This window comes from Amaranthus tricolor, chromosome 2, assembly GCF_026212465.1.
Source record: "Amaranthus tricolor cultivar Red isolate AtriRed21 chromosome 2, ASM2621246v1, whole genome shotgun sequence".
Lineage (NCBI taxonomy): Eukaryota > Viridiplantae > Streptophyta > Magnoliopsida > Caryophyllales > Amaranthaceae > Amaranthus > Amaranthus tricolor.
The window spans coordinates 4,749,324-4,777,131 of NC_080048.1; the positions used below are offsets into that span (position 1 = coordinate 4,749,324).

Genomic DNA, 27,808 nt, shown 5'->3' on the forward strand with positions numbered 1-27,808 from the left:
TGCAAATATTACTCCCAACCAAACATTCAAAACAGACCCGACGATATAATATTTACCCAATCTTATACTCGAATCTGACTTGACCTTACATTGAAATGAATTTAAAATTATATAAAAATCAATATAGACACAAGACCTAATATTAAATTGACTCAAAACACCTGATTTAAAATCGATTTGATGACCCTAATGAACATCTCTACTTTTGATAGAGTAGCAAAGGTATACAATCTGTGGTAGGTGGTGCAGCCTCAAATAAAGAGTTGGTAAGAATCAACATCACAGCTTATATGCATTTCAACTCCAGAGGTGAAGGGTCGGTATTGATAAAGCACAATGAAACTTTTGATAGTTTCGATTGATCATCGTAAAGTCGACATTTTTCATTTCTTGGGGAGTTGTTACAAGAAAAAAATGAATAGAAGCGCGATGTACAAATCGGGTATGGAAAGAAATGTATGTCGACGAGAATAGTGAAGTGGAGAGTTCTAAATTTCGGTGTCAAAGTGACGGATCATCACATCGGAAACTACTCGTCTGGCGAAAGGGATATAGGTTAGACTGTACCTGAAACAGCCAGACAAGATAGATGGTTAGTTTTGTGGTTCAAGTAAAAACATGACCAAGTAAAGCGCAACAAAAAGACAGTATTCAAAAGCCTTGTTTCACTAAGCAATATTTAGACTTTGGAAAGAATTTCTTTGTTTACAAACACTACACTCTTTCGTTTTCCATCGATAAATAACTGAACTATTGCCAAAACGCAAACCTTTTACAAACCTAACCTCTTGTACTAGAAATATCGAACAAATTAACAAAAAGATTATTTAAGCGAAGCGCAACTAGAAACTGATAAAAGCGTAATACAAGCATTCCGTTAATGTACACTACCGATTTTATGAATTAATATACAAAAAAAAAAAACGAGATACATCGGTGATGTCTCCTTTTTAACTAGTCATGAAAGAGCATTTCAGGGTGTGCTCCAAATTTCCTTGATCTGCAAATAATGACATCTTACCAACCACAATGGACTACAACGTCTAATAGAAGGTAGAATCACACCAAAAAGATGAACTAAAGCGTCTGATATAATTTCTCCCAATCTTGACTGGTCATAGTTCACGTTGCTCGGTTGATAAAAGATATAGGCCAAGAAAACCGCAAAACCATCCACATGGACTGTTAAATCCGTTTTACAACTGTTACCACAACTACGACCAAATCTGTATTTTTGTATTATGGACTTATGGTGATACAAAAAATACATTTGCAAACCACATTGTCTTTAGCGAGTTAATGTTTTCCTCAATTCTCCTATTGTCCCCATTCTGCCGTAAAGTTACTACACATTGCTTTTCCCTAGCACCCCTAAATGGTTCTCGCCTAGGTGGGGTATGGGTTTTGATTTACGCAACCTAACCATTGTAATAACAAATAGATTGTTTCTGAATCTGATTGACTCTTGATTGCAATGAGGTTGTTACATCACATAACGACTACTTAACGGTTATATCCAAGGGAGGAAACTTTATTAGCAAGTTTGTTTTAGTATCAAGGGAGGAAACTTTATTAGCAAGTTCTCCTAGTTGTGAGAAGACATGAAGAGTACTTTGTGGTAAGCTAGAGTAGTTTATATCCAAGTATTGTTAACAAATAACCACCCTAATGTCTCTTGTATGCTAAAGTCTAAAGTATTGGTTTGGAGCAAGAAATTTTTGACTCACTTTTTATCGAGCTTTTTGATATACCAAAAAAAAAATGATACGCACAGGAGAGAAAACAAAAATAAATTCTAGAGTTGGGTAATGAAAGTTCCAAAACGTTAAATGGACGTCTATGGAAGTTTTCAAATTGGGATGTGGTGAAAGGTTTTGGTTTTCGATAATTAGATTTAATTAAATGTAACAATACAAGAAATATCCAACGATATTACAACACATATTCGATTATGGATGAAGTCGTCACATAGACCGACATTAGATCTATAGCACTTTGAGTTCATGTTATATACCAGTCATTGCATTAAGAGGTAGTATTAGTGTACTGTGAATTTTTTTTATATATTCTTTTTGGTTAAGACTTAGAGTTTGATGGCATATATGTTTCTTTACTTATGACTTATGGTTAGATAATTTTGCAGTAATGATTGGGTGTAAATAAAAGGCAAGGCGCTCGTAGAATTCAATGTATTTAAAGGTTGTTTGGTAATTTAATGTAAGGGTGCTCTCGTTCTTAAAGGATAAAGAGATAGAGGTTGTCACATTATATATATTATGTTTGAGATATAGAGTTTCGGGTAATGGATTGTGAATAGTGATAGTTTTAGAGTTCATTGATATTTTAAGAGTAATTACTGGAAATGTTGCTTTTTAAAGAAATTAAGTGCCTAATGGTCTGTTTGGGGGAGAGCTTATATCTAAAGCACCTAAATAAATAAATAAATAAATAAGAAGTATAGTAGGGAGTGAATGATTATTGAGAGTTAATAGTGAAGAACAATATCCTTGCACAGATCAAATTAAAAGAGGTTGTTAGTGATAAAGAGTTTTCTAAAAATAAGAAGGGATATTATCAATGGTACCCCTGTACTATAGCAAAATATCAATGGTACCCCAGTTAATTTCAATGGTACCCCCAAGTATATGCTAATTACAACCGTGACACTATTAATGATTTTTCCGTTAAATATCCGTTAAATTTTGAATTTAACCTAACCATGGTTAGTTTCTTCTTTTTCCCTTTTTCCTTTCCTCTTCCGGCTCTTCTTCCATGGCTGCTTCAAGTTTCAGAGACATTCAAGAAGCTCAAACTGGGGTTCTTCCTTTTCCTTTAAGTGTTATTGAAATGCCGGAGCTCCGACATCTTCATCTGGGTGGGAACTATTTTTCCGGTGAGATTCCGGTGGAGTATGGTAGATGGGAAAAAACTTGAGTATCTTGCTGTGTCTGGTAATGAACTTCAAGGTAACATTCCTGCAGAGATTGGGAACTTGAGTTCACTTAAGGAGCTTTATATTGGGTACTATAATGGATATTCAGGTGGGATTCCTCTAGAAATTGGGAATTTGACTGAATTAGTGCGTTTTGATGGTGCTAATTATGGGTTATCTGGGGAAATTCCAAAAGAATTAGGGAAACTTCAAAAACTTGATACTTTATTTCTACAAGTAAATACACTTTCTGGGTCACTTCCTTCTGAATTAGGGTCATTAAGTAGTTTGAAATCCATGGGTTTGTCTAATAATTTGTTGTCTGGTGAGATTCCTGAGTCCTTTTCTCTCCTTAAAAATTTGACCCTTTTGAATCTTTTTAGAAACAAATTACATGGGGGTATTCCTGAGTTTATTGGAGATTTGCCTTTATTGGAAGTTCTTCAGTTATGGGAGAATAATTTTACCGGGAGTGTGCCTGAAAAGTTGGCGAGTAATGGAAACTTACAGCTTCTAGACCTTTCTTCTAATAAACTTACTAGAAGTTTACCTTCAGATCTTTGTAATGGAGGAAAGCTTCAAACTCTGCTTACATTAGGGAATTTCTTGCTTGGTCCAATTCCTGAGAGTTTAGGAAGCTGTAAATCTCTTGCAAGGATTAGAATGGGGGAATTTCTTAAATGGGTCTATTCCTAAGGGTTTGGTCTTCCTAAACTTACCCAAGTTGAGCTTCAAGATAATCTTTTAAATGGGGTTTCCCAGAAACAGATAATCCATGGATTTGTCTAATAATTTGTTGTCTGGTGAAATCCCACCTGAGATTAGCCAATGTAAGTTGCTTACATTTGTTGATCTTCTTGAATGTCTCTGAAACTTGAAGCAGCCATGGAAGGAGACCAGGAAGAAGAAAAGGAAAAGGGAAGAAGAAGAAACTAACCATGGTTAGGTCAAATTCGAGATTTAACAGGCATTTAACGGAAAAATGATTAATAGTGTCACGGTTGTAATTAGCATATACTTGGAGGGTACCATTGAAATTAACTGGGGTACCATTGATATTTTGCTATAGTACAAGGGTACCATTGATAATATCCTAAATAAGAATGATCTAAGGTGTTGTATTAGCTAATGTAAAATCAATGGGCTACATATCTTATTATTACGTATCAATGAGAAATTTTACATTATATATAGAATAAAATTGATGTATATATGACAAGGTGGACGGTGCAATGATTCAAAGGTAAATAGAAAGATTGTTGCTTCGATTAAGATGATTAAAAAAAGAAGAAAGAAGAAGTATGACAAAATTGGCAAGTTTATGTATTTTTTTTAAGTAAGGGCAATCGAGAAGTTCAAGAAAATCAAAGATTAAAAGACGAATTTAAAAGTCAAAGTAAAAAGTACGAAAAGAGTGAAACTTAACCAATATTCAAGAAGAAGAGGATTTAAGGTTTAGGTACCACAAAACTTAGTAAGTGAAAACGTAAATTATGATTAAAAAAATTTATATTTAAAATTAAAAATTAAATGAAATTTAAGTGAGTTGCTTACCAATGATATTGGGTAAACAAGGTGATTATTAGTCATTGAGTTGACTTTTAGATAATTTGGTAACTTATACAAATGTGATGGATCAAAACTGATTCAATGTTGTAGGTAAAGGTGTGAGGGAAATCAAAAAGCAAAAGGTCGGTTACAAGAATTACTATCATGAGATGAATGGTAGAAGTTCTCATATTTTAATGTTTTATGACATTATTAATTGGTGTGAAACCTAAAGCGTTGAATGATTTGATTAAATTTGACATTTTTGTATCACTTATGTTTAAGGATACGATTAAGCAAGTAAATCGAATTGAACTTTATAATTATCTATTTGGTTTTAGAGGACTTGAACATTATTTTATAATATTATTATGCAAAAAAAAAATGAAATATGTTTGTGAGTCCCATACACGTTGTAGCGCAAGCAAAAGCTCAAATGAAGGCATTTGAGGCTTTATAAGGTTGTTGATATCGCAGCCCAGTATGCTGAGATGATTTTAGTGTGTCCATCACTTTAGATCGGCTATGCTATTGGAGATTATCGAACATGTGAAAATGATTAACGAAATTCTTAAGCAGAACTAAAAAGAAGACCATATGAGTTTTCATGTGGGATAATATGTACTATTGATGGGTTCTCTGATGGAACCAATCATGAGATTTAGCAAGAACGACAAGTTGAGCTCGAGGTTTATTGAATCGTATGAAGTCACAGTGAAAGGTTGAAAAGTTGTCTATAGACTCATGTGGCAAATAAGTTAACGAAAGTCCATGATGTATTTCATATTTTGCAAATTAAACGATATATTCCTGATAAGTCACATGTATTAGGTCTTGAACTGTTACACCTTGACGAAAACTTGTCATATGAGAAGAAAATTAGCGAGACCCTAGAATACTAAAGTAAGTACAAGGAAAAAAAAGAAAAAAAAAAAGTTTGGTAACGTGGTTAAAGTTCATATACGCGAGAAATATCCACACCTTTTTACCGAGGCTAGTTTAGTTACGGGGTCGTAACTTGTCTTTTAAGGGGGGTAGAATGTGATAAATTTCGCGCGTTTTCATGCATTTTTATTGTTTAAAGGAAAAATTACAAAAAACTACGAATTCTATAACATCTTTTGCAAAAAACTACCTTATATGATATTTTTGTTTGCAAAAGACTACCGCTTGACGGAATCAGTTAGTTGACCGTCAAGTGGGTCTTTGACCTTGCACGTGAAAGGCACGTGACTTCATTAAATCTACCATTTCCGCAATTATTTTTCTTTATTTACCTCAAATTCCCTACATACATTGTCTTCTTAATTCTTCTTTTCTTTCTTTTATTGTACTTCCATTAATCTCTTCCTTTACATCATGCTTTTATCTTCTTCAACAGGAAATCCCAAAGTTGATAAGTGTGGTTGATAAATTTCAAAGATTGAGTTCTTCATTTTTGTGGTAAATGTTAGAGTAATTATTTTCATAACTTCAAATTTGAGGAAACTTTTAGGGAATTTGGGGAGGATAGTGCAGAATCTAATACTCTAACATTAATTTTCACCCCTTTTTCTTCTTTTCCACTTCCTAATTTAGTTGAATTTGAGGAAATTTTCGGGAAATTTGGGAAAATACACTATTCTAATTATTTTTCCTAAACAATAAATTAATTTTTGCTTAAGGTTGCTTGAATCGCAGTTTGCTAAAAAATTATGGTCTCAAATTGGCTTGTTTTGGTTCGTAGAGAGATTAGTAAAATTAGGTAATACCGTGTTTGGTTTTGTGATGTTGATTTATGAGTTGATATTTAGTGGATTTTGGATGAACTGTGTTTTGGTTGAGGGAGAAGATCAGTAGAAGATTAGAGATTTTTTTTTAATGTTTTTTGATAAACATCCTCTAGCCTGGATTTTGAGTTTTTGTTATTTTGTAAAATAGTTTTTGAGGATGTAATTTGTAGTGTTCATGGAAAAAATTAGTTAGATCTCTATAATCCATGAATGTCAATTTTAGTGCTGTTTTATTTTATTTTTATTTTTTTTATTAAAATATTTGTTTTATTTTAAAAATATTTAAAAAAAATACAAGGATCAAATTGATAATGCCAAGCGGAGATCACGTGCCTGTCATGTGCAAGGTCAAAGACCCACTTGACGGTTAACTAACTGATTCCGTCAAGTGGTAGTCTTTTGCAAACAATAATATCATGTAAGGTGGTTTTTTGCAAAAAAAATTAGATTAGGTAGTTTTTTGCAAAGGTGCTATAGAATAGGTAGTTTTTTGTAATTTACTCTTGTTTAAATTGTGTATTATTGCAATTATTGCATGCTTGCTGTTGAAAATTTGAGTTCTATTGCGTATTTGAATGCAATCTTGTATGTATAATGAAGTTAGTTTTTAGAAAACAATGATAATGAAGTCATGATTGTGTGTTTTTATGACAATCAAAGTTGTCTTTGATGATGGTTTAGCGGGCATAATGTGCCAAATGGAGCCAACTCGAGAGGATTGACTAGTAAATTTTCATGTTTAAAGTCTTTTATGTTCTAGTTTCGGGGACGAAACTTCTTTTAAGGGGTGGTAGTGTGTAACACCCCATAATTTATTATGTCAATATTATATTTTAAATGATTTGAAAAAATGATTTTAATATATTCATTATCGAATAATTGAATTAACCTTTAGATATATACATTTTTAAAATTTTTTTTATTTAAGTAGTCAATAATTATTATTATTATAATTTTGATTATTATTATTATTATTAAAATAAATTTAAGTATAGGCTAAGATCATTTATTATTTTTATTGGGTCTTGTAGATAATATACCCAAGTAAGGTATGGGTAGGATTTTAAAATTTAATTACTCCCTCAAACAACCCACTTCACATTTTTAATCCTACCTCCCTCCAATCTCTTCTTCTTCCTTAAACCCTTACTCTCCCTCAAGAAATTCACCCATCACAACAAAACCACCCAGTTGCACCGCCGGCAGCCGCACCACCGCCCACCAGCCGGCTGTCCCTACACGGCTCTCCTCTCTCTCCTCTATTTTTGTGAGCTTTTTCATCCTTATTTAAAATTAGTGCCTTTAATCTTTAAGGTTTTGGGTAAATTCATAAATCTTAGTTTAAATTAGTTTATATCTTGATAGAATTTGTAATGGGTAAGTGTTAGAAGTGAGATTTGAAGATGAATAAGTTAAGGTTGAAATGAAGGTAGTATGTACTACTTTTATGTATTTTGGTGATTTTGTGATATTGGGACAAATTTATAAAAGCTTTTGATAAGTGTTATTTTTGATTAATAATGGTGGTTTTGATGATTAAAAATAGTTAAGGTTGTTGGTCACTTTTAATAGTTAAATATATTATTATGCTAATGGTGGTGAATGTGATTATTGTTGTTGGTTTGGTGGTGATAAGAATTAGTGATAAAACTACTAATAAAGAATTAGTGATAAAATTACTAATAAAGAATTATTGATAAAATTATATATAAAGAATTATTGAATAAAATTACTAATAAAGAATTTTTGTATCATGTGTCGCTAGCGGTGATTAACTGTTGTCATTGTAATTGTAGAAACATGGTTAATGTGTAATTGATGTGGTTAGCATGCAATTGTTGCCAACTAATTTCTTGTATGGTTTTGAGATGTCTAAGCTACTAATTACTTTATTTTGTTATACTTTGTCACCTCAAACCTTGAGAAATGCAACAAATTTGATTGAAAATCATTATCATCATGCATTGAAATCGAGTGTAATACACTACATTATACGATTAAGGCTACATATTCTTGTTTTATTGCAAAAGTATATAAATTGAATTTTTCCCCTTGAACATGCCTTGTTGTAGAATTTAATGGAAACTAATGTTATAGTTAGATTGATTGATGACATTGTTTGTGAGTAAACATGTGTGTATGATTAGATTGCATATTCATATGAGTTGTGGCTTGTAAGGATCGAAGTAGGGTACATAGTAGAGCAACTAGCTCCTAAAGGAAGTCGAGTAGACTTACTAGTCTTGCTTTAAACGTGTATAGGTGCCCAGTTCATAAGAGGGGCGTAAGAACCTCCTTCGAAGTGATTGTTGCGACTTGTTATTTTGCAGTTGCAGGTAAGTACACGCAGTAGCTAACTCTTGCATGCATCTTGAATATGTTTTCTTTGCGTACAATATTATATGAGTTATGTTGACTATGATTTGCTATTAAACATTATTAAATTATTGTTTCGAGTGTGGATCAATTTGTAGAGATGGTAGAGAATGGGTTTTGATGTTGCGAGAGTGGAATGTTGGATTATATGAGATGGAATGGGAATGATTCCTTATTGATAAGTTTTGAATTATGTTTATGAATGGGGATGAGTCCCTTATTGATGAGATATTAAGTTGATTGTTTATTGTTACTTCACTGGATTGGTACCCCAGTTGGTTTAATTTCCGGAGGCATGGATCATCTGTATATGGTTGTTGTACGGGGGTATAATCATACTTTGCATTGGGCGCCGGCATGGCCGTCACCGTCCTTGGTTGAGGTGTTGCCATGTGGGTCTTGCAAACCCCAATATGATGGCCTCTTGTCACATAAGAGAAAATGTGAAATCAAACAAGAGAAGGAAAATGGTGAAGGCATTTTGAGAAGTACATCGAAATGAGAAATAGTTAGAGTTGATACTTACATAGTGGAATGCCTCCTTTATCTTGTTATGTGGATATTGATTGTTGGTCATATATATAACATGTTGTTAGTTAGTGACGTGTACTGTTTGTTTTCATTGTTGATGGCTCGTCTTTGAAGGCCCTGCTAAGACGCGTTGGTCTATGATCTTACGTTGAGCAGCGGGGACATCATAGACAGACATTGCAGGTGATGGAGCTTCTATGCATTGCATACGGGGGGAATGAGTGAGAGTCTTGAAGTGTGCAATAATTTTATTGTTTTGACTTTACCTGTAGTATATTTTCATTCAGGTTGTTTATGTTTTGAGTTTGAGGCACATGTCCTCCTTTTTTGTATAAGTTATCTCCGCAGTGTTGTTATTGTGGTTTGTATGATTTAAATAGTTATCGTTCTTTTTCTTTCTTCAAACTCAAGCATTTACTTTGGAACCACGATCCATGCTTAGCATGTCAACAGAGGATTAGGCGATGAACATTCCACCGTGATATTTTGTTACAAGGCCGATGTTGCCTCTTCTTGATTATGTTTTAGTGCGCGTTTATTTTCTTTTGGTGCGTCCAATTTCAAGGCAGATGCTGCCGAAATTTCCGCACGATTTTGTTTGGAAGTTTTTCTATAATCACTCTAATTAAATCAATCAAACGTAACCTTTTCTTTTCCTTTTCTTTATTTCCTTTTCTATATTTTATTTACAATGTAAGACCCGAATTTCCTCCGTTCCCTTGCGGTTTTGGTTCCGTTTAGAGGGTCGGAAATTCAGGGGTATTACATTTAGTTATCTCATTTTCTTCATAAAATTCATTCCAACGCATTACCATTGGAAGAGGTGGTACTAGCTAGTAATGGAAATTTATAAACAAAAACATTTTTGTGATCAAAGTTTCATCACCATGGTAATGAGATGGAACTTTTGATGAAATTTTATTATTCCCATTACCACCATTTAATACCACCAACCAAACGAGCCGCTAGGGGATTATAAAAAATTATATTTATCTTATGGAGGAAGAAAGTCTACCTTACAGAAAAATCTACACAACAAAGCAAAATTAAAAAGAAAAGTCCACTAAAACCTATCAAGCTCAGCACAAATCCATCTAAAAGACGATCTTCTTGAAATCTTAATCACACAGTTCGACCTCGAAGATTTAGTGAGGAACCTTCGGGAAGCCTAAAAACATTAATCGGGAAAGGGCTATGATAAACTCTTACAACTTAATCTTCTCAGAAGCATCTCTTCGTGTGAATGAGCACGTGGACATCAGAACAATTGTCAACAGCTAACTTAGTAAATGCGAACACAGACCCAGTAACAGTTGCAAAATCGAGAGCACATATTTCACATATCTACTATTGCAAGTTCTATGGAGGTTACCATATATGTGGATGCACAAATTAAGAGAACACAAAAGATAAAGCCTTAATAAAAGTGCATAAGTGAACTCACCAAATGAGAGCACATATTTCACATATCATAGCAAGTATGGTCAAAATCTTGCTGTGGATCTGCAAAATCAGAACAAGGAAACAAAATGGCCAATATCAGACTATAATAAAGCCTTCAACAAATTGTAGCAGCCACAAAATATTAAACTTTTGATCCATGTACTAGATCTCATCTTTTGGGGTCAAGGCTATAGCATAGTTGTTGCATAAGAACCATCAAAATATGCTCAGATTTGTCACAATGCCACAAAAAACTATTCAAAAAAGGAAAAACATGACAGTAGATCACAAGACGTATTCAAAAAAGACTAAAAGTTGTATCTTTGTACTGACTCACAAGCTATTTATCTTGAATAACAAAGGCTTCTGTAATTTTCAGCAAAAGGAAAGAAAAAGAAAAAAGCTAGAGCTTGAATAGCAAATTTGCGTACGGGTTTTGAAGGAAACAAATAATCACTCAGCTACAGTTAAATGATGTTCATAATTTCGATTCACATTTCACCCTCGAGTCTATCTTTCAAAAGAATCAATAAGCATTTCATATTACAAGGTTTTTGATGAGCAACTTCACAAATTGTCACTTAAACATGCTTGATCAAGTCAACAAACTACAGAAAATAGATTCCTAGTAGATAAAAAGTAGGCCTACCAAAACAGCACATATAAGAGCCAAAACGGCACAACCCAGGTATACTGCAGTTGCATAAATGCGGATAGGATCAAACATCTTTCTTAGTTGCTCAACCAGTCCAATGAGGAAGGCTGTACTGCCACACAAAGAAACGTAATATAAAAATCATGCTATGTGCTGAATAATTTAGAAAAAGGGAATATAACAAACATGGGTCTCCTAAAAGGTTCATTTAGTAATAGCTACATCATAAATCCTACAATAGTTACAAGACTTGTAACTTCTTCAATCAATAGCTATTTATGCATTTCATAGAATTAATGTTGGTTATTACAAAAGTGCAAACACTCTTCACTATTAAACATAACATTTTACATGGAAGTTATAAAGACAAATGGTTAAGAATTGACAATACGCAGCATATGCTCAAAGTCATTGTAGTGCTAGCAAAATCAAAAGATAGGTTATGGAAGGTGAAACCTAAAGCGACCCATTATTGTGCAGCAAACTAAGAACTTCTTCATCCTTTGTTTAAAAGGAAAGAAGACCCAAAAATGTATTGACTAAGGGCTGTGCTAACAAAGCCCTAGTCATAGAAGTAGGAGCAAATGGGACATGAACACCTAGTCTCAAGCTTATAGGTTTATAGTTCAACAACAAGAATGTGTAAAATATATACTAAAAATTTAAGTATGAAAAAAAAGCTCTAATGATTTATTGGATAAAAAATAAAACCAAAAATAGCATATTAATGATGACATTTGAGGGATATACAATTATGAACTTGTTAAAAAAGTAAACACGACACTAAAAATAATTAACCTAAACATCTAACACTATTTAATCTCATACATATTACTTCATATTGAGAAAATTGCAAAAAACAACAATACCAAAGCCTACATCACTAAAAATTGGGATTGACAACATGAACTAATCGGCCATACAAAATATTCTTTTGCATTCAATTCAATTTTCTACCATCTCAACCTGTAATTCTAAATCTTTCATATCTTTTTTCACTCTTACCTTTTAGAGTTTCAGGTCATATTCGGTTTTCCACACCCACTTTTTAGACTCCCTTGAGTTCTAACTTTTTATCTTCCTCCATTAATACCACTTAATGTTTATCTCCAACAAACTTTAATAGAAAACGAAATATAATCCATTAAGGTGTGAGCCACACCTAATATTTAATCTTCTCCAAACTAAAAAACGCCCAAAATTTTACATGGTGTTGATTAGCAAAAAACATGTGATTAAGGAAATTGTGAAAAATAAGTTTATCTATGGCATAGAGTAAAATCAAGGCCGCATTGTAAAGGTTTTCCAAAAAATGAATCGATAATTTCCAAGTTGTAAAGGTGTAAAAAACACGCGTTTGGGTTATATCACAAGATATCTCATGGGTTGAACGACATTTAGACGTTTTAATAGCCGCATCACTCCTGAAACTGCATCACCGTTCTATTACCGAGATCATGATTGTTACCGCACTTTCACATCATAAGGTAACTGGTCACAAATTTGGATATATATGAGGTGGTTTTTTCTTAATTTTTCCATCATATTAAAAATGAAAAATTTAAATTTTTGACAAAACATTCTAATTTATGAGAAAAATAAGACAACTACAATCAATCAAACCCTAAAGTTCTCTTACAAGTGTTAAACACTCCGGTGTCACTAAAACCTAACACTTTTTCTTGACTATGATACAAACTCCTTCATCTCTTTTTATTTGTCCTACATATATCAAGAAAGAAGTGCGACATAATAAACAAAGGTTGGTGAAATAAAGAATGAGAGTCAAGGTGGAGAGTGTGGTTATAAAGAAGAAAAAGATGTGTCAAATAAGGAAATATTTCAATAGGGATAATAAAAAGAGATGAACAAAAATGAAAATAGTGACTATAAAAAGGACAAAGAGATTTTATGCATACATCGACATAGACAATAACTAAAATATGCATGGTGGACTCACTAGGATAAAAAAAATGAATAGAAAAAGCACATTTTGTCATAGACAATTCAAGGATCCATAGAAGAACAACTAGTTGGGTATCAAATGATGGACAAACATGTTTACCTTCCAACAGCCAACATATTCCCAAACGTAAAAAGAAGCGCAAACTTGATAGGTTTTATGAAGACCACCATTGACTGAAAAAATGTTCATAAGAAAAAAGTTTAGACAAACCACATGTTGCGTATAAAGTATATTAACAACTACATTCACTTATCGAGTACACATTCATATTATCGATGACATAAAAATTTTCTATTTATAGTATAAAAATAGTACAATATTTAAATGACAACACATCATATTTCTTGCCTTCATTTAATTATCTACTCATTTTAGAAAGAGACGTTAGATTTATTTACTAAAAATTTCTATTATCATGCATTGAGAGACGAAGACCAATTAATCTTTAGATAGTCTAGAACCTTAAACAAAGAACATTGTGTATACAAAAGAGAGCAACGGCGGACCAAAGTTGGCATAAGATGTTAATAATGAAATTGTAGAAAACAAAAAAGTTACTAATTCACATTAATACGATGAAGTTGGCAACTATAAACAATAAACTCGTTTTTCGTCTTTCTTTTAATTTACTCTCCTTGTTAATGTATCAATGATTTATGAAGCACCATGTAAGTATTTATGCCTGAATAATAAATTCAATCACTATGGCATCTAAAACTTTTAACCAATAACTTGTTAATTTAGTGCTATAACGTTCACTCTACAATTACGCGATTGTAAATTTTTGTAAAGATGACAATGCACATATGTTGGCAGAAGATCATAACACCTTCAAATGCGATGAAATACCTGGTATCCATATATTCTTTGATAACAAACACAATAAAACACAAGAATGGTGTACATCCTTGACATGCACAATTGCACTTGATGAAAAAAATATCCACAGTAAGTGTCGGCCAATTTATTCGTTCATTTTATACAATTGCAAAAGAGCATATTACTTCTCAAACTAGCCAAAAATTATCGCCATGGCTTGCACTACTTATTTTGCACAAAATTTTTCGTCTTAAGTACACTCCTCCTCTCCCGTTTGCTTCTATGTCTTCCCCTTTCCTCTCATTCACTCCCACCCTTTCCGTACATGATTGCTAACTATACAGCATACATAAGAATGAGTCAATTTACACTAACGAATGAGTAGCTAGGACTGCCGATACTTTACCAATAATCTATTTAGAAAATGATGATGCAACTATGCAAGCAGCTTACTAAATTTGCAATCCCAAGTAAGAATATCAATGGTGAACATATCTTAGAAAACACTTTCATCAAATTGTATCTCTCTATCAACAATATCATGATGAATATGTCCTCACACTATTATAGGTCCCGGAAAATCAACAAAAGATTTACAATATTTCAATTACCGAAATTCACAGCCACAGTGATACATTATCAGTTTAGTATAGTGTCATTGTGACAATTCATTATCACCAATGTCAAATGTAACCTATTATTTCAAGATTTAAAATCCTATCAACATCAACCCATATTATAATCAAATGATGAATGATCATCAATTTCTAGTTTCTACCCACAAATTCCCACAAGTATTTGTCTTCAACAAACACGAACCCATGATCCAATTCTTAGAAAACAGAAGATATTAACTCCCAAAAATAGTGCATATGGAAGCAAAATCAACAATTGGGAAAACAAAAAAAAAAAGGAAGATAAATCCAATATCTTGAAAAATAAGATTAGAAGGGAAATACATACAAGAAATATGAACAGAAGGCCAGAGATCAAACAAGCAGCAAACCCATACAGTCTCTGAGAAAAGAAATGGAATTTACAATCAAAATCATTGATTAAAAAAGAAAAACAGAAGGGGAACTGAGAAAAAAGATGATGAATGTAGATATGGGGAAGAAAAACCTTGGTGTAGGAGAGAGCGCAGTGGTTTTGACCATCATTGGTTTGGTTGTTGAAGAAATCTTCATCTCTATCTTCATCATCGTCTCTCCCTAAAATGGATTTCCACATTTTGTTTCAGTGATCTTAGAAGTGGACCGATTGCAATAGTTCCTCTTTCCCATTTTATTAAATTGGATTTTATTATTACCTCTCGCTCCTAGTCTCCGCTGCATATGCCATTTGCTTTTTACTCATTATTTATCTCTTATTATTTATTTGTATTTTATTATTAATTTATATTTATAAATAGAAGGGAGTATTAAATTAAATTTATTATTTTTATATTTCTTATAGTTCTCACATGATTTTCACTAATTTTATAAAAATATTTTTTTATTAGTTGTGGTCGATAAGGTTTTAGTAAATAACGGTTATTTGTGAGGTTAATAAATCACCTTTTTACGGTAGAATGTGAGTTTTGTTATTTTAATTTATCTTTTTTGATTTTGTTTATTTTAATATTATTCTTTTTCTCTTTTTTTGTGGTGAATTACAAATCACGGTTATTGATTATAATTTTTGAGTTGTGATTCTTATATTTTTTCACTAACTTTATTTTATTTTTTTATATTTATGGTCCCCACTTTTTCTCCATCAAATTGATTATTCAATAAAATAATATATCCACTATATAACAGATTTTATTTTTCTTATTTTTGTGAATATTCTTAGTGTGAATTTCATTAAGGAACGTATAAATTATTGAATAATAAATTAAATAGAAGAAAAGTGGGGACCATAAATATTAAAAAAATATTAAAAGAAAGTTAGTGAAAAAATCTGGGGACCACAACTAATAAAAGATTATTTTTATAAAGTTAGTGGAAAACATGTAGGAAACGTAAGGAATATCAAAAAGTTGATATGAATTTAGTGGAAAATATGCTAGGACTATAAGTATTATAAAAATATTAAAATGAGGATGAATAAGGTTATTTTTGTCCAAAATTTGTGATGCATAAATACAAAGTTTTTTTATGGGAAGAACAAATAAAACATACTAAAATGACAAATGAGAACCTTTTTATGAAACAAAGGGAGTATAATAATCGGCCAGTCTCCTGACAGACCGTCTTTCTGAGATACGTCTTTCATGCGCAATTCATTGAGGCTTAATGCATACTCTTACTTTACATTTTTTCTTTATGGGCCGATCCAATGAGAAAATAACCGTCTCTCATAAGAATTTATGTATCTAATAGAAAAAATTACCAAGAATAATTCAACCTATTTATGATTTTCTTACAATAATCCCCTCTTGAGTCTTGATTAACTTTGAATAATCCCAACTTTGAGGGGTATAGTCCTAAAGTAAACCCGGTAACCGGATGATTTATTATAGCAAGTTTATTTTTTTTAAAAAAAGATAAATTAAAATAAAGTGTCGAAAAGAATGTTAAAAAATGCGAATTTTTTTTTTATATTATTTAGACCTTTTAATGTAAATTTTTAATTTTTTTTTCTAATTTTAAATTAATTTTCAATTTACTTTTTTGGTGAATTAACTACTATAGTAGGTCATCTGATTACCTAAGTTTACTTTGGTAAATACCGCTAAAGTTGGAATAATTCATGATTAATCAATGGGTCAAATTATTGCGAAAAAAATAAGATTGAATTATTCTAAATAAATTTTTTTATCCAATGTTATTTATTTTTCTTAATTTATATGAGTATGAACTTTGGGGACGGAGGGATTAAGTCGCTATGTTCTTCCATTGCACAGACAAAATAAAAATCATCCTCCATTCTTTCACCGTCACCAGAATACAAAATAAGAACAAAACCCCTGCAACTCAAATCCTCAATTCTCCGACAAATCAAAAAACCCTAGAAATCAAATTTAGGGCAAACCAACCAGACAACAACACAAATGTCGTCGACACTTCTTGAAGTAACTCGAGGTTCTCATGAAGAAGTCGAAAGATTAGAGCGTTTAATTGTTAAAGAGTTTCAGAATGAACCCGCTTCTTCTAAAGATCGTCTTTATCAAAGCCATCGTGTTCGTTTTATGATTGATCACATCGTCTCTAACACTGATAAGCTCGTAATTTCCCCTCTTTTTTGTCAATTTGAAGCGTTTTTTTTTAATTCGTGGAAGATACTTTTTTTACATTTTAGGGTTTTATTTTGAAGGTTGAGATTTATGAAGATAAGGATAATGCTCGAAAAGATGAAATTGCGGCACTTGGTGGACAGACTGCAACTGGTACTAATGTGTTTAGTGCATTTTATGACAGATTGAAAGAGGTATATTTTTTTTCTTCCATTGTTTAGACTTTGCGTTGATTATGGTGGAATGATCGTTGCAATTTTGTTGTCCATAATTTTTGAATTTTTGGATGTGATGGTTGAATTGTTAGGGAGCTGAAGTTGATAAATGGTTTGTTGGTTGTTTTTCTTTGCTACTCTACTATTATAACTAACTCGCTTAATTTTGTGATAGATGGTGCAATTAATAAGAAAAGGAGAATGCTTATATATTTTAAATCGTAGCTAGGAGTAGAGGGCAGAAGTTAGATCATGATTTAAACACTTAAGAAGAGAAAAGTAGTTTATGTATGGGATTTCTGTTCACTTATCTTGTCTAGGTTGCGGTAAATCTGCTTTGTTGTTCTTGGTCATTATCTGGTTTTCCATTAGAAACTTTGAGAGTGTGAAACTATGCAGATTCGGGAGTACCACAGGCGGCATCCATCTGCCCGTGTCGTTGATGCTGGGGAAGAATATGAGCAGATGTTCAAGGAGGATCCTGTGCTTGATTTCAGTGGAGAGGTACATTTTCTTTTTGTGTTGCATTTTGTAAAGAATTATTACTTGATTTGGCACAATGTTAACAAAAAATCCTGGAGAGTATGTATGATCTCTTTCATTGCATGAACCCATCCTATTAGATATGCTTACACTTGAGTATGTAAGGGAATAGATAGGTTCTCTGTTGAGACTTTTATTTCTAGGAATTAAGAATTTTTTCTTGAAATTAGAACAAATGAAATAGGTTATCACGGGAACGTGAGAGGAGAATATAGAATAAAGTATTTTCGTACAGCCTACAAGTGACTGTTCCCTTGCATATCTTCATCAAACATTGAAGTTCTTACAAGTGGGCCGATCTAGTACAAGTTTCGTTTAGTTAGTTGTTTGTCTAAAAACAGCCATCTATGATTTAAGTAGTTTTTGTTAGAATCAAAATTATTTCTAATCCCTTTTAACATTCCAAGTAATATACAAACCAATACAATCACCTTATGGGCGGTGATAAGCGTTGTTGCTAGTCTTGCTTCAAATTGCGAACTTTCTTCCTTTCTTGGCACCTTCTCACTTTCATGCAATAAAATAGTAGCTTCCGTTCAATGGACATCAGGAATAGTGCTAAACCTTGTTGCTTTGAAATTTATTGAAAGAGTTTGTATAGCATGCTCTAAAACTCCCTTCTAGTCTGCTTTGTTGTCCGTAAAATGTTTTGGTTACACCGTTGAATTGGACATCATCTATCAAGAAGGCCAGGATTGAAAAGTTATAATAATTTGTATATTTGTCTTGCACATCTTTACAACCAAGCGAATGGGCGTTGCGTTTGATTTTGTTGTTGACATAAGGCCTCATTGTGCCAAGCGTCTTTGGTCTTGATATGACTACGCTTTTTAACTTCTATTTATTTATTTGTTTTGATGAAGATGTTTCAAGTATGGTGTAAGTTCTTTGTTTTTAGTAATTTCAAACTTGGAGAGTGTGTTTTTGTTATTAATGGTGGAGTTTTGTGTTTAGATGATGTTTATAGTTATAAGATGCCACTTATTTTAATACATTGGTAAGAACACTTAGTTCAAAGGAATGATTATTTATAGTGTTATTGCATGCTAAATTATGGAAAGATCATAGAAAAACGATTACTAGCAGTTAGGAAACATTAAGGTGTAGGAATAATTGATATTTCAACCTTCAATCTACAATATCTTTTGAAGAAGGCTGAGTTGGTGATCCAGGGAAGAACTATTGTCTTCCTCTAAGATTTTTCACCAAATTTGAAAGAGACTTTTGAATTTTCTTATAACTTAAAAGTGAATTATGCCCAAACTAACTAGGGTTAGGAGTAAGGGAATCTTGGTGAACTGTATCTTCGGAAATTCATGCATTTGATGTTATAGTTTACCTTTTTTCTAGGTTTAGTTGTTGGACTTATGCTTTAATACGAGATTTGAAGTCTTACTTATTCAAGCTTCAATGGGGGCCCTTGAAATTGGGCTTTTATTTTCATCTTTTGCACTAAGATTCTTCAAGATGTCAAGCTCTCCCTCTTTACCCTTTTTACTCTTGAAGTCTTTATTTTCAAAGTTAGATTAATGAAAGTTTTGCTTAGGGTGTTTGTGATTCATTGTTTGAAGTGTACTTGGTTGTCTTGCTTGAGTATCAAGACATTGATCATTGATCCAGAAAGGGGCTCCAAAACCTTTCACCTGTTGCTCCTTCATCTTTTTCAAGTACTTTGTGGAAGAATATGGATATCAACTTAGTTGATCAGGATGAGCGCAAATGATTTCATAGAATATCGGCCATAGAAATTGTTTTCACAAAGTTCATATGTAGCACAAGTTAGAAATCACTCAAGGATGTGGACCTCTTATGTGAGAGGCTAGGATGGGGCAAGTATCTTCCAAAAAATCCAATGTTTTCACATTCCGCCGCCTAATTTATGAGTTTTTGTTTATTGTTCATATTGATGAAGTTGAGGAGAGTGATGGAGAACATGAGTCCACTATATTTGTTTGCTTTTGCTTGTTTAACACTGTCTTTCGCAAGATTAATGCGAAACTGAACGTCGTTTGGGGTTTCGACCCCACTGGTCCCCTTGTATAGGATATTAATAGAAATATAGAAGATCCTCCTTTTGACGATTTCTATAATCAAGTGTGGTTGCGACTTACCAACTGTAAAGGAAAAAATGTCAAAGATCATTCATCGTGTGGTTAGATACGTCCAAAAAATGTTCATGTTTTCTAATGTATGAAGTTGGGGAGTGTTATTGATAAGGACAAATTGGACCCACGAATCCAGATCTGAATATAGATCCTCCTTTAAAAACAAATGAAGTAGTTCAGGTGAACCAAGCTTATATGTGAACCGTGAGAACCATGTTACTTTTTGACAAAAACTGTGTCTTTTAAGAAAAAATTCAGAGAAAAAGAAAAAAGAAAAAATCTATCCAAAAGTGTTACTTTTTACATGAAAATGTGTTATTTTTAGACAAAAAGTTGTTACTTTCTAGACAATTTTTTCCTCAAAATAGAAATATCAGGAAGAAAAAAAATTGTCAAACATGTTAAAAAAAGTGTTACTTTTTACACAAAAGGTGTTATTGGCAGAAAAATTTTACTTTTTCCGACAATATTTTTTTTCCAAAAGAATTCCAGAAAAAAACTAACAAATTAATAAAAAAGTGTTTTTTTACATAAAAAGGTGGTACTTTTTAAAAGAAAAGTGTTGGTTTGAAGAGATTATGGTTCTCACGGTTCTCACCCAAACTTGACTCTCTATATATATGTAGTGAGAGAGTGGGAGAGAATTTGAATCATGTAAATATCAATTAAAGTGGTGGAAATAGAAAACAAGTGTACATACAAGCATAAAAGATGCACATATTTGGTGGAAATTTTTTTGTAATTGGGCATTTGCTAAAAGGTGTATATACATACTTAAAAAGATGTACATATTCGAGTGACATTTCTATAAATACCATAAACTTTTTCCTTCACCAAAATATGTGCACCCTTTAAGATAATATGTATATCTTTTGTCAGAACATGTATAACTGTTTGGTTTTTAGCTTTTGCCACTTTCGTTGTTTTCACCTGATACTCCCCATTTCTAATACACTATAAGCAATGTTTCTCCACTCGGTTGCGTTCCAAGAAACAATGGGTGAGATATTACAATTTTAAAAATGCAAAGATGTTTAAGATAATTATTTTTTCGTTCTCTCATTGGTGATAGGGTGAGATATCAATTTCAATATGAGTTGTAGCTGTATACATTTGACCCTCCAAACCATGTCTAAGCGGGAGCCCCGTAGAAGTATTAGGGTAATAAAATGTTGGGTACTTGGTATTGTTGGTTCTAATTGAATTTGTTGTGTGTATCTTGCCTGAATAGTCACCTGAATTCTGCACTGCATTGAATGTTTAGACGGTAGTCTGCAACAACTATACTTGCATTAACTGTTCACAATACAACTTTACCACGACACTTTTGAAATTTCAGGAAGGATTTGGCCGATACTTAGATCTGCATGAATTCTACAATAGGTATGTTAATTCAAAATTTGGCGAACCAATGGAATACACGGCTTACGTGGAGGTATTCTCACAGCTACACAAGATTCCTCGCAAACGAAAGATGACTAGGTAAATCCCTTCTCTATTCTTTATCTTTTTGTGATTGTTATGTCCACAACTTTTGAGTACAAGTGCTTATTTGTTTTCATTTGCTTGGTGCTCTTGCAGGCAGTACAGGGAGTATATTACTGAGCTTCTGGAGTATCTGATCTTTTTCTTAGAGAGAACTGAGCCTTTACAAGACCTGGATAGAATTTTCTCGAAGGTTAGATCCTCGTCTTTTTGATCAAACATATTATGTTATTGGCCTAACACCATTTTTGAATGATATATGTATGGATGGAGGAAGTGTGCAACAATTTTATCTACTGATGCATTGTTTTATACACATTTTTTAAATTTTGATTTAGGAGAGAGTTTGTAGCCTTATCGTTATTCATAGTCCAACATAATTTGACAATTAATTCGTTTTTTGAATTCACGATTCGCCCAAATAACCTTAAAAAATCCCAAAACTGGCCATAATTCACTTTCTGATTCATGATACGTAAGGAGATTAGTGAATCATGTGACAATGTGCATATTGTTTTGGGCCAGTAGCATGATGCTTTCTGTAACAGCTTCAGAAAATCAAGTGCTATTAAATATAATTGATTGAGAGCCATTCTGAAAAATTGGAGTTTTATTGGATCGTAACTTTTCTGTATCATTTACTTTTGTACCTCTATCATAGTAATGCCTCATTTGTTTTAGTATGCCTCTTATTATATATAGTAAAAAACTCTTTGCAGATTGGTTCTAAAGAATCATTTATGCTACCTCTTCTATTCCATAACAGCTGTATGTTTGCCCCTTATTTGCATATCCCTTAATAAATTGTATTCTTTCCTTCCCATATTAGTTGTTACGTAGGCATGGTACTTTTTTTGGGAATTTAAGAATGGAAAAAAATACTTAGGGTTGGATAGTTGAAATGCACTACAATAGGTTTATTGAATAAATTAAATATCGTAAATGTATTAAAATAGGATTAAATAGATTCTATCATGTAAGATTAAAAGATTTAATAGGTAAAAGTTTATTATAAAAGAATGTGTTGCAACTATTTAGTACGACCCAATTAGGAATATATAGCTACTAATCTGGAACAGAGGGAATATAATCTTTTGGTAAGTTTCTTTTTTCTTATTTAAAGTTTTCTCTAGCTTTTTATCGGTCCACCTTTTCACTCTTCAAATCTCTTTGCAAATTAATAATTATATACTGAAAAAAAATTATAACCTGGATGTAGGGGACATTACAGTCTGCTGATTATAGCTCAACTAATTTTGTTTACTGCTGGTAATGCTTGGTTTACTTGTTACTGATTCAGCATGCATCTGTGTTTTATCAGGTAGTAGCTGAATTTGAAGAGCAATGGGAGAATGGAGAAGTAGAGGGATGGAAGAATGAGGGACGAGAGAATGGACATGTTTCTCAGGATAACATTATTGATCTTGATTATTATAGTACAGTGGAAGAGCTTATGGAAGTGGGGCCTGAGAAGTTGAAAGAGGTTAGTCATTTTTTCAAGCCATGTATTTTGTTTAGGAATTTCTGCCTATTAGCCTATTACAACCTTTTAATAATACAGTGAGTTACTAACTTCTGTCGAATTCTAGCAGATTTTTTTCGTTTTGATTTTGTTAAAAAGGTTGTAGTTGGTATAAGAAATTGAAGTTTGTTAATTATAAGATAAAGTTGACTGAAAGCAGTAGTTCGCAAAATAAACTAACTCACCTTGCTTAAAATGGAAAACATTCCTCTGGAATTCTATGGAGGTATTTGAGGTAGTACTTCACCAAAGATTCTAGAATCCACTAAGTCGAGTAATCAAAAGGTAGTTATAACTGGCGAAATGTTGAGATGTTGTTCACCACTGCTAATCTGGTTCATGCATGCAATCGTGCTTGATATATTTTCAAAGTTTATTTTGAAGTGGACTAGTATCTAGGTGTTCTTTAATTAGATGGCTATTGCTTTTTGTGCTAGTTGTCTTTTGGGATGAATAGATCCATTCTTTTGCTATTTAATGTGTGTACTCTTAGCAAATAGAATGTTTGATACTACCTCTGTTATTGTTGCTACACTTGTATAAGAATTACTACTCCGTTCCATGGAAATTGCAACAAATACATTAAGTTATTGTATTAATTTTTGTTTGGTTTTATGTTGAATAAGATGAAATATTTGATATGTGTAGATGGAATGAAAAGATAAGATAATGATGTGGATGAGAATTATAGATGGTGTAAAGTCATAGCCAGTGGCGAAACCACATGAGGAGCTGGCAGTCCACTTTTGCAGCTTATTTTTAGTTCGGCCACTGCAATTTTTTTATTATAATTTGTTACATAAGTAGTAGAAGGTTGGTGGTTTAATGTTAAAAAGAGCCTTGATATAGCATTGATTTAAAGGTTTAAGTTTTCTTAGCAACAATTTTCTTATGTTTTGTTTTAGTTATATTTGCTATTGTAACTAAGTCTTAGCTCAAGTCTGATATGAATATATATCACATGAGATGACATGTAATTTTTGTCTATAGTAACTTTACCCCTTGGTCTTAACTAAAATAAAAATTGTAGCAAACGGCATGTGACGAATTAAAAGGGAATATATAGCAAATTCCATGGGATGGAGGGAGTATACATCAAGCAATATTAACTTATTTCTTGTTCTTATATGCAAGGAAAAACATTGTCATTTGGATCTTGTTTGATGCATCTCAATGCATATTTACAAGATATCAACTTAAAAATTTTAATTATGCACAATTAAAGATATTATGGGTCAAATAGGGCATGGAATAGTCTGAAAACAAGAAGTATAACAATATACCAGAGGAAGTATATTGCTAAGATTCAAATTTGATTATCAAAGAGAAGGGGCATTCATCAACTTCATTCTAAATGTTGTTCTGTGAATTTTGTTTACTTGACAATGCGCGGTATTTGTCTTTTGGCATATTCCATGAGTTCCTTTCTTCATATGACATGTTTTTTCCCTAGTTATTGAATACCACAAACTTCTTCATCCCTGAGACTCTAGATTAACGTTTTGGAAATTTCTTTCACCTAAATCAAGATTAATGTTCTACTAAAAAAGCTTTCAGTCTACATCTGATTAAAATATGATACGCTCCCAAAACTCTAAATTAACATTTCTCATTTCCATTTCCGTTTCCTCTCCCAGTCTCATATTTCCTTTCTGGTTACATTGGTTTGTTCTTCATTTTTTATTCTTTATTGATGCTTGCTGTTTTTTATTAGATTGTTTGTTTGTATCCCAATCCTAATGTTCGATTTTGTTATTACACGTCAGGCCTTGGCTGCTCTTGGACTCAAGACAGGTGGAACTGTTCTACAGAGAGCAGAGAGGCTATTCCTCACTAAGGTACTTTCTAAAAAATATCTGAGTAGTAGGAAACAAAAAATTATGTTTGATTCAATAAACTGAGCCCTTGAAATTTTAACATTTTTGGGCTTTTCAGGGTGTGATTATAGAATATGCTGTATTGCTATTCTATTGTTTATTAATAAATTTTATGGCATGTTATTCATATTTAAATGACAATTTTTTGATGGCCTTCTTGTCCATATTTGCAGAGCACTCCTCTTGAAAAGTTGGATAAAAAGCACTTTGCTAAACCTCCACGTGGTTTAGAACAGAATGGCAATGGTAATGTGCAATTTCAGAAGCAAGATGTCAAGGAACTAGCTTTAGTAGAGGCCAAAATCAAAAAGCTCAGTGAACTTCTTGAAGAGGTCAGCTTGTAGCTACATTCTGTTAACTTCTCTGGGCAAAAGCTTGGATGTAGTATTCAGCATTGTGCTTTACATGGAATATTTGGTGCACGCAAGTTGGCCCATATACCTGGGTTATAAAAAAAACATTGTGCTTTACATGTCATACATCTTTTGTAAATAAACATTGATTTCATTTACTTGGTTTATTGCTTTTTTGGTTTGTGAGCCTGGTGGCTGATGGTCCCTATTTTTCATTGTTTTTTTTTGTTTTTTTTTTTGTGCTGATTATCTCCAGATCATAATCCGAACCAAAGAAAACGCAGTGAAGAAACAGGGGATGACCTGGGAGGAGTTACAACAGGAGCAGGAAGAGGTGATTTCTTTGTGTTTACATATTATGTGTATACTTATCCTATGCTTTAAAATGCTATTTGGTTATGGACTTGTAGCTGGGTGCTACAGTCAACAATGTTTGTTGTTGTTTTCGTTTATTCCTATGTGTTTATGAATCTTGCAGGAAGATGTACAAGGTGATACTGAAAGTGACGAAGAAGACCAACCAATATACAATCCTCTTAAGTTGCCTCTTGGTTGGGATGGGAAGCCTATACCGTATTGGTTGTATAAGCTCCATGGTCTTGGACAGGTATACTTTCATTCATGTAATTGTTAATAGGAATTAGCTTTTAGCTCATGAGTGTTCTATGGCTTCATATTATTCCTTTGTCTTGGAATCTTGAGATTTGTAGGTCATATCATTGATTTTGTTTTGACGTTTATTTGTTGAAGTTTAAAGTTGCATGCTGATATTTTGTAAAAATTACCACCCGTTGTATATGGGGCTTCCTGAAGTTCTTATTTTCTGATGTTCGTTTCAGGAGTTCAAGTGTGAAATTTGTGGGAACCATAGTTACTGGGGTCGTAGAGCTTTTGAGAGGCATTTTAAAGAATGGCGTCACCAACATGGAATGCGCTGTCTTGGTATTCCAAACACAAAGAACTTCAATGAAATTACTTCTATTCAGGTATGATTCTATATATTACCAACTTACTGGGGACATTATTGTGAAACTTGATGAGTGGCATTGAATAATGATTATCCAAATAAAAGGCTATAGAACACTTGGTTTAGGCTGACCGAAATGGATTGAGATTGTGGCAACCTCAACGAGGTAGCTGGCGTGAAACAAAATTAGTTCTAGTTAACTTGGAGGATTGAATATATCAAGAATAACATAAGCTAAGAATCTCAATGGAACTGCTGTCTTCTATTGTAAAGTGCAAAGTATACTAAATCAGCTACACAACGTTCACACTTTCTAGTTTTTTCTGGCTCCAACTTCCATAAATTTCAATGGAACTACTCTCTTCTATTGTAAAGTGCCTGATTTGTGTTCAATTTGCTTTGCAGGATGCTAAGAATCTCTGGGAGAAAATTCAACAGAGACAAGGATTGAACAAGTGGCGACCCGACCTTGAAGAGGAATATGAAGACCAGGAGGGAAACATCTATAATAAGAAGACGTTTACCGATCTACAGCGCCAGGGGTTGATTTAAAGGAGAGGTGCTATTTGTGCAAATTTTTGAAATCTTTTAGGGCTCAGTAACCTGTCTTGTTGATCGTTCGAAGGTGTTAGAAATTGATTGAGCTTAGTAATTGTTCAAAATGTAAAAGAACCATAATTGAGACACTGTCATCAGATCTCAAAAGAGTTAGCCTTCGGAATTCTAGTTATAGTGATCCAAATATCGTTGGACAACAGTGAAACTTTGTGCTAAGTAATAGCTTTTGTGCTGATTCAATGGATAAACCTGTTTTTGTGCAGTCTTCTGAACATTTTTCAGTGAAAAGGCACACCTTAAAAATTAAGGTCATAGCAAAAAAATTTCCAATTTACGACGTTAAAGTTAACAAAGATTATCACTCTCTTCGGACAAGGTCTCGGGCTCTCGGCTTTGTTTTTCACTTCCTTTTTCAGGCTTTAGTATTTGGAATTTGTTATCTAGTAAGTGGCAATGCTTTATTACTAGTTTCCTCTATAATTTGTAAAAGAAAACCTCCTAATTCAATTCTTGATTTAATACAATATTTTAGTGTTTATCAATCTTTTTTCTTGAATAATACATGATTTATTAATAGACTTACATCTACATTAGTGACAAAAATTAGTAACTACATAACAATTTTAACCATATATATTTAAAATTAATAAAATTACGATCGTTGTGTATGAGATCTGACAATTTTGAATATCATCTTCCACATCACTATTTGATACATCCTTCTGCGACGGAGTTTTTCAATTTGTTGTAGTTTTGAGATACAATTGAATTTGATGTAGTTGATGGTAATTGCAATTTTGATACATCGTCATTTCGATATCACTAGATACAAGTTTGGCTACCAGAAGGTTTGACGGGATCTCTCTATTAGGGAAAACATTTTTCCATTTTCTCCCTGATAAAATCTTGATTACGGAGGTTGTG

At 32.7% G+C, this 27,808-nt stretch overlaps 2 protein-coding genes across 2 annotated transcripts; one reads left to right on the forward strand and one right to left on the reverse strand.

The window, feature by feature from the left end:
* Positions 1–339: 339 nt before the first annotated feature.
* LOC130805925 (uncharacterized) lies at positions 340–15,325 on the reverse strand. The gene is made up of 6 exons (XM_057670764.1): positions 15,165–15,325; positions 15,006–15,059; positions 13,323–13,396; positions 11,252–11,369; positions 10,604–10,662; positions 340–567 (listed from the first exon to the last, which is right to left on the reverse strand). Exons 1-6 carry the CDS (start codon positions 15,270–15,272, stop codon positions 489–491), a joined length of 492 nt encoding a protein of 163 aa, XP_057526747.1. The 5' UTR covers positions 15,273–15,325; the 3' UTR covers positions 340–488.
* A 1,573-nt stretch (positions 15,326–16,898) lies between these two features.
* LOC130805908 (splicing factor SF3a60 homolog) lies at positions 16,899–27,146 on the forward strand. Its single transcript, XM_057670744.1, has 12 exons — positions 16,899–17,250; positions 17,340–17,453; positions 17,874–17,978; positions 21,462–21,604; positions 21,704–21,800; positions 22,929–23,090; positions 24,896–24,967; positions 25,180–25,338; positions 25,616–25,693; positions 25,838–25,966; positions 26,199–26,345; positions 26,732–27,146. Exons 1-12 carry the CDS (start codon positions 17,077–17,079, stop codon positions 26,876–26,878), a joined length of 1,527 nt encoding a protein of 508 aa, XP_057526727.1. The 5' UTR covers positions 16,899–17,076; the 3' UTR covers positions 26,879–27,146.
* Positions 27,147–27,808: the final 662 nt, after the last annotated feature.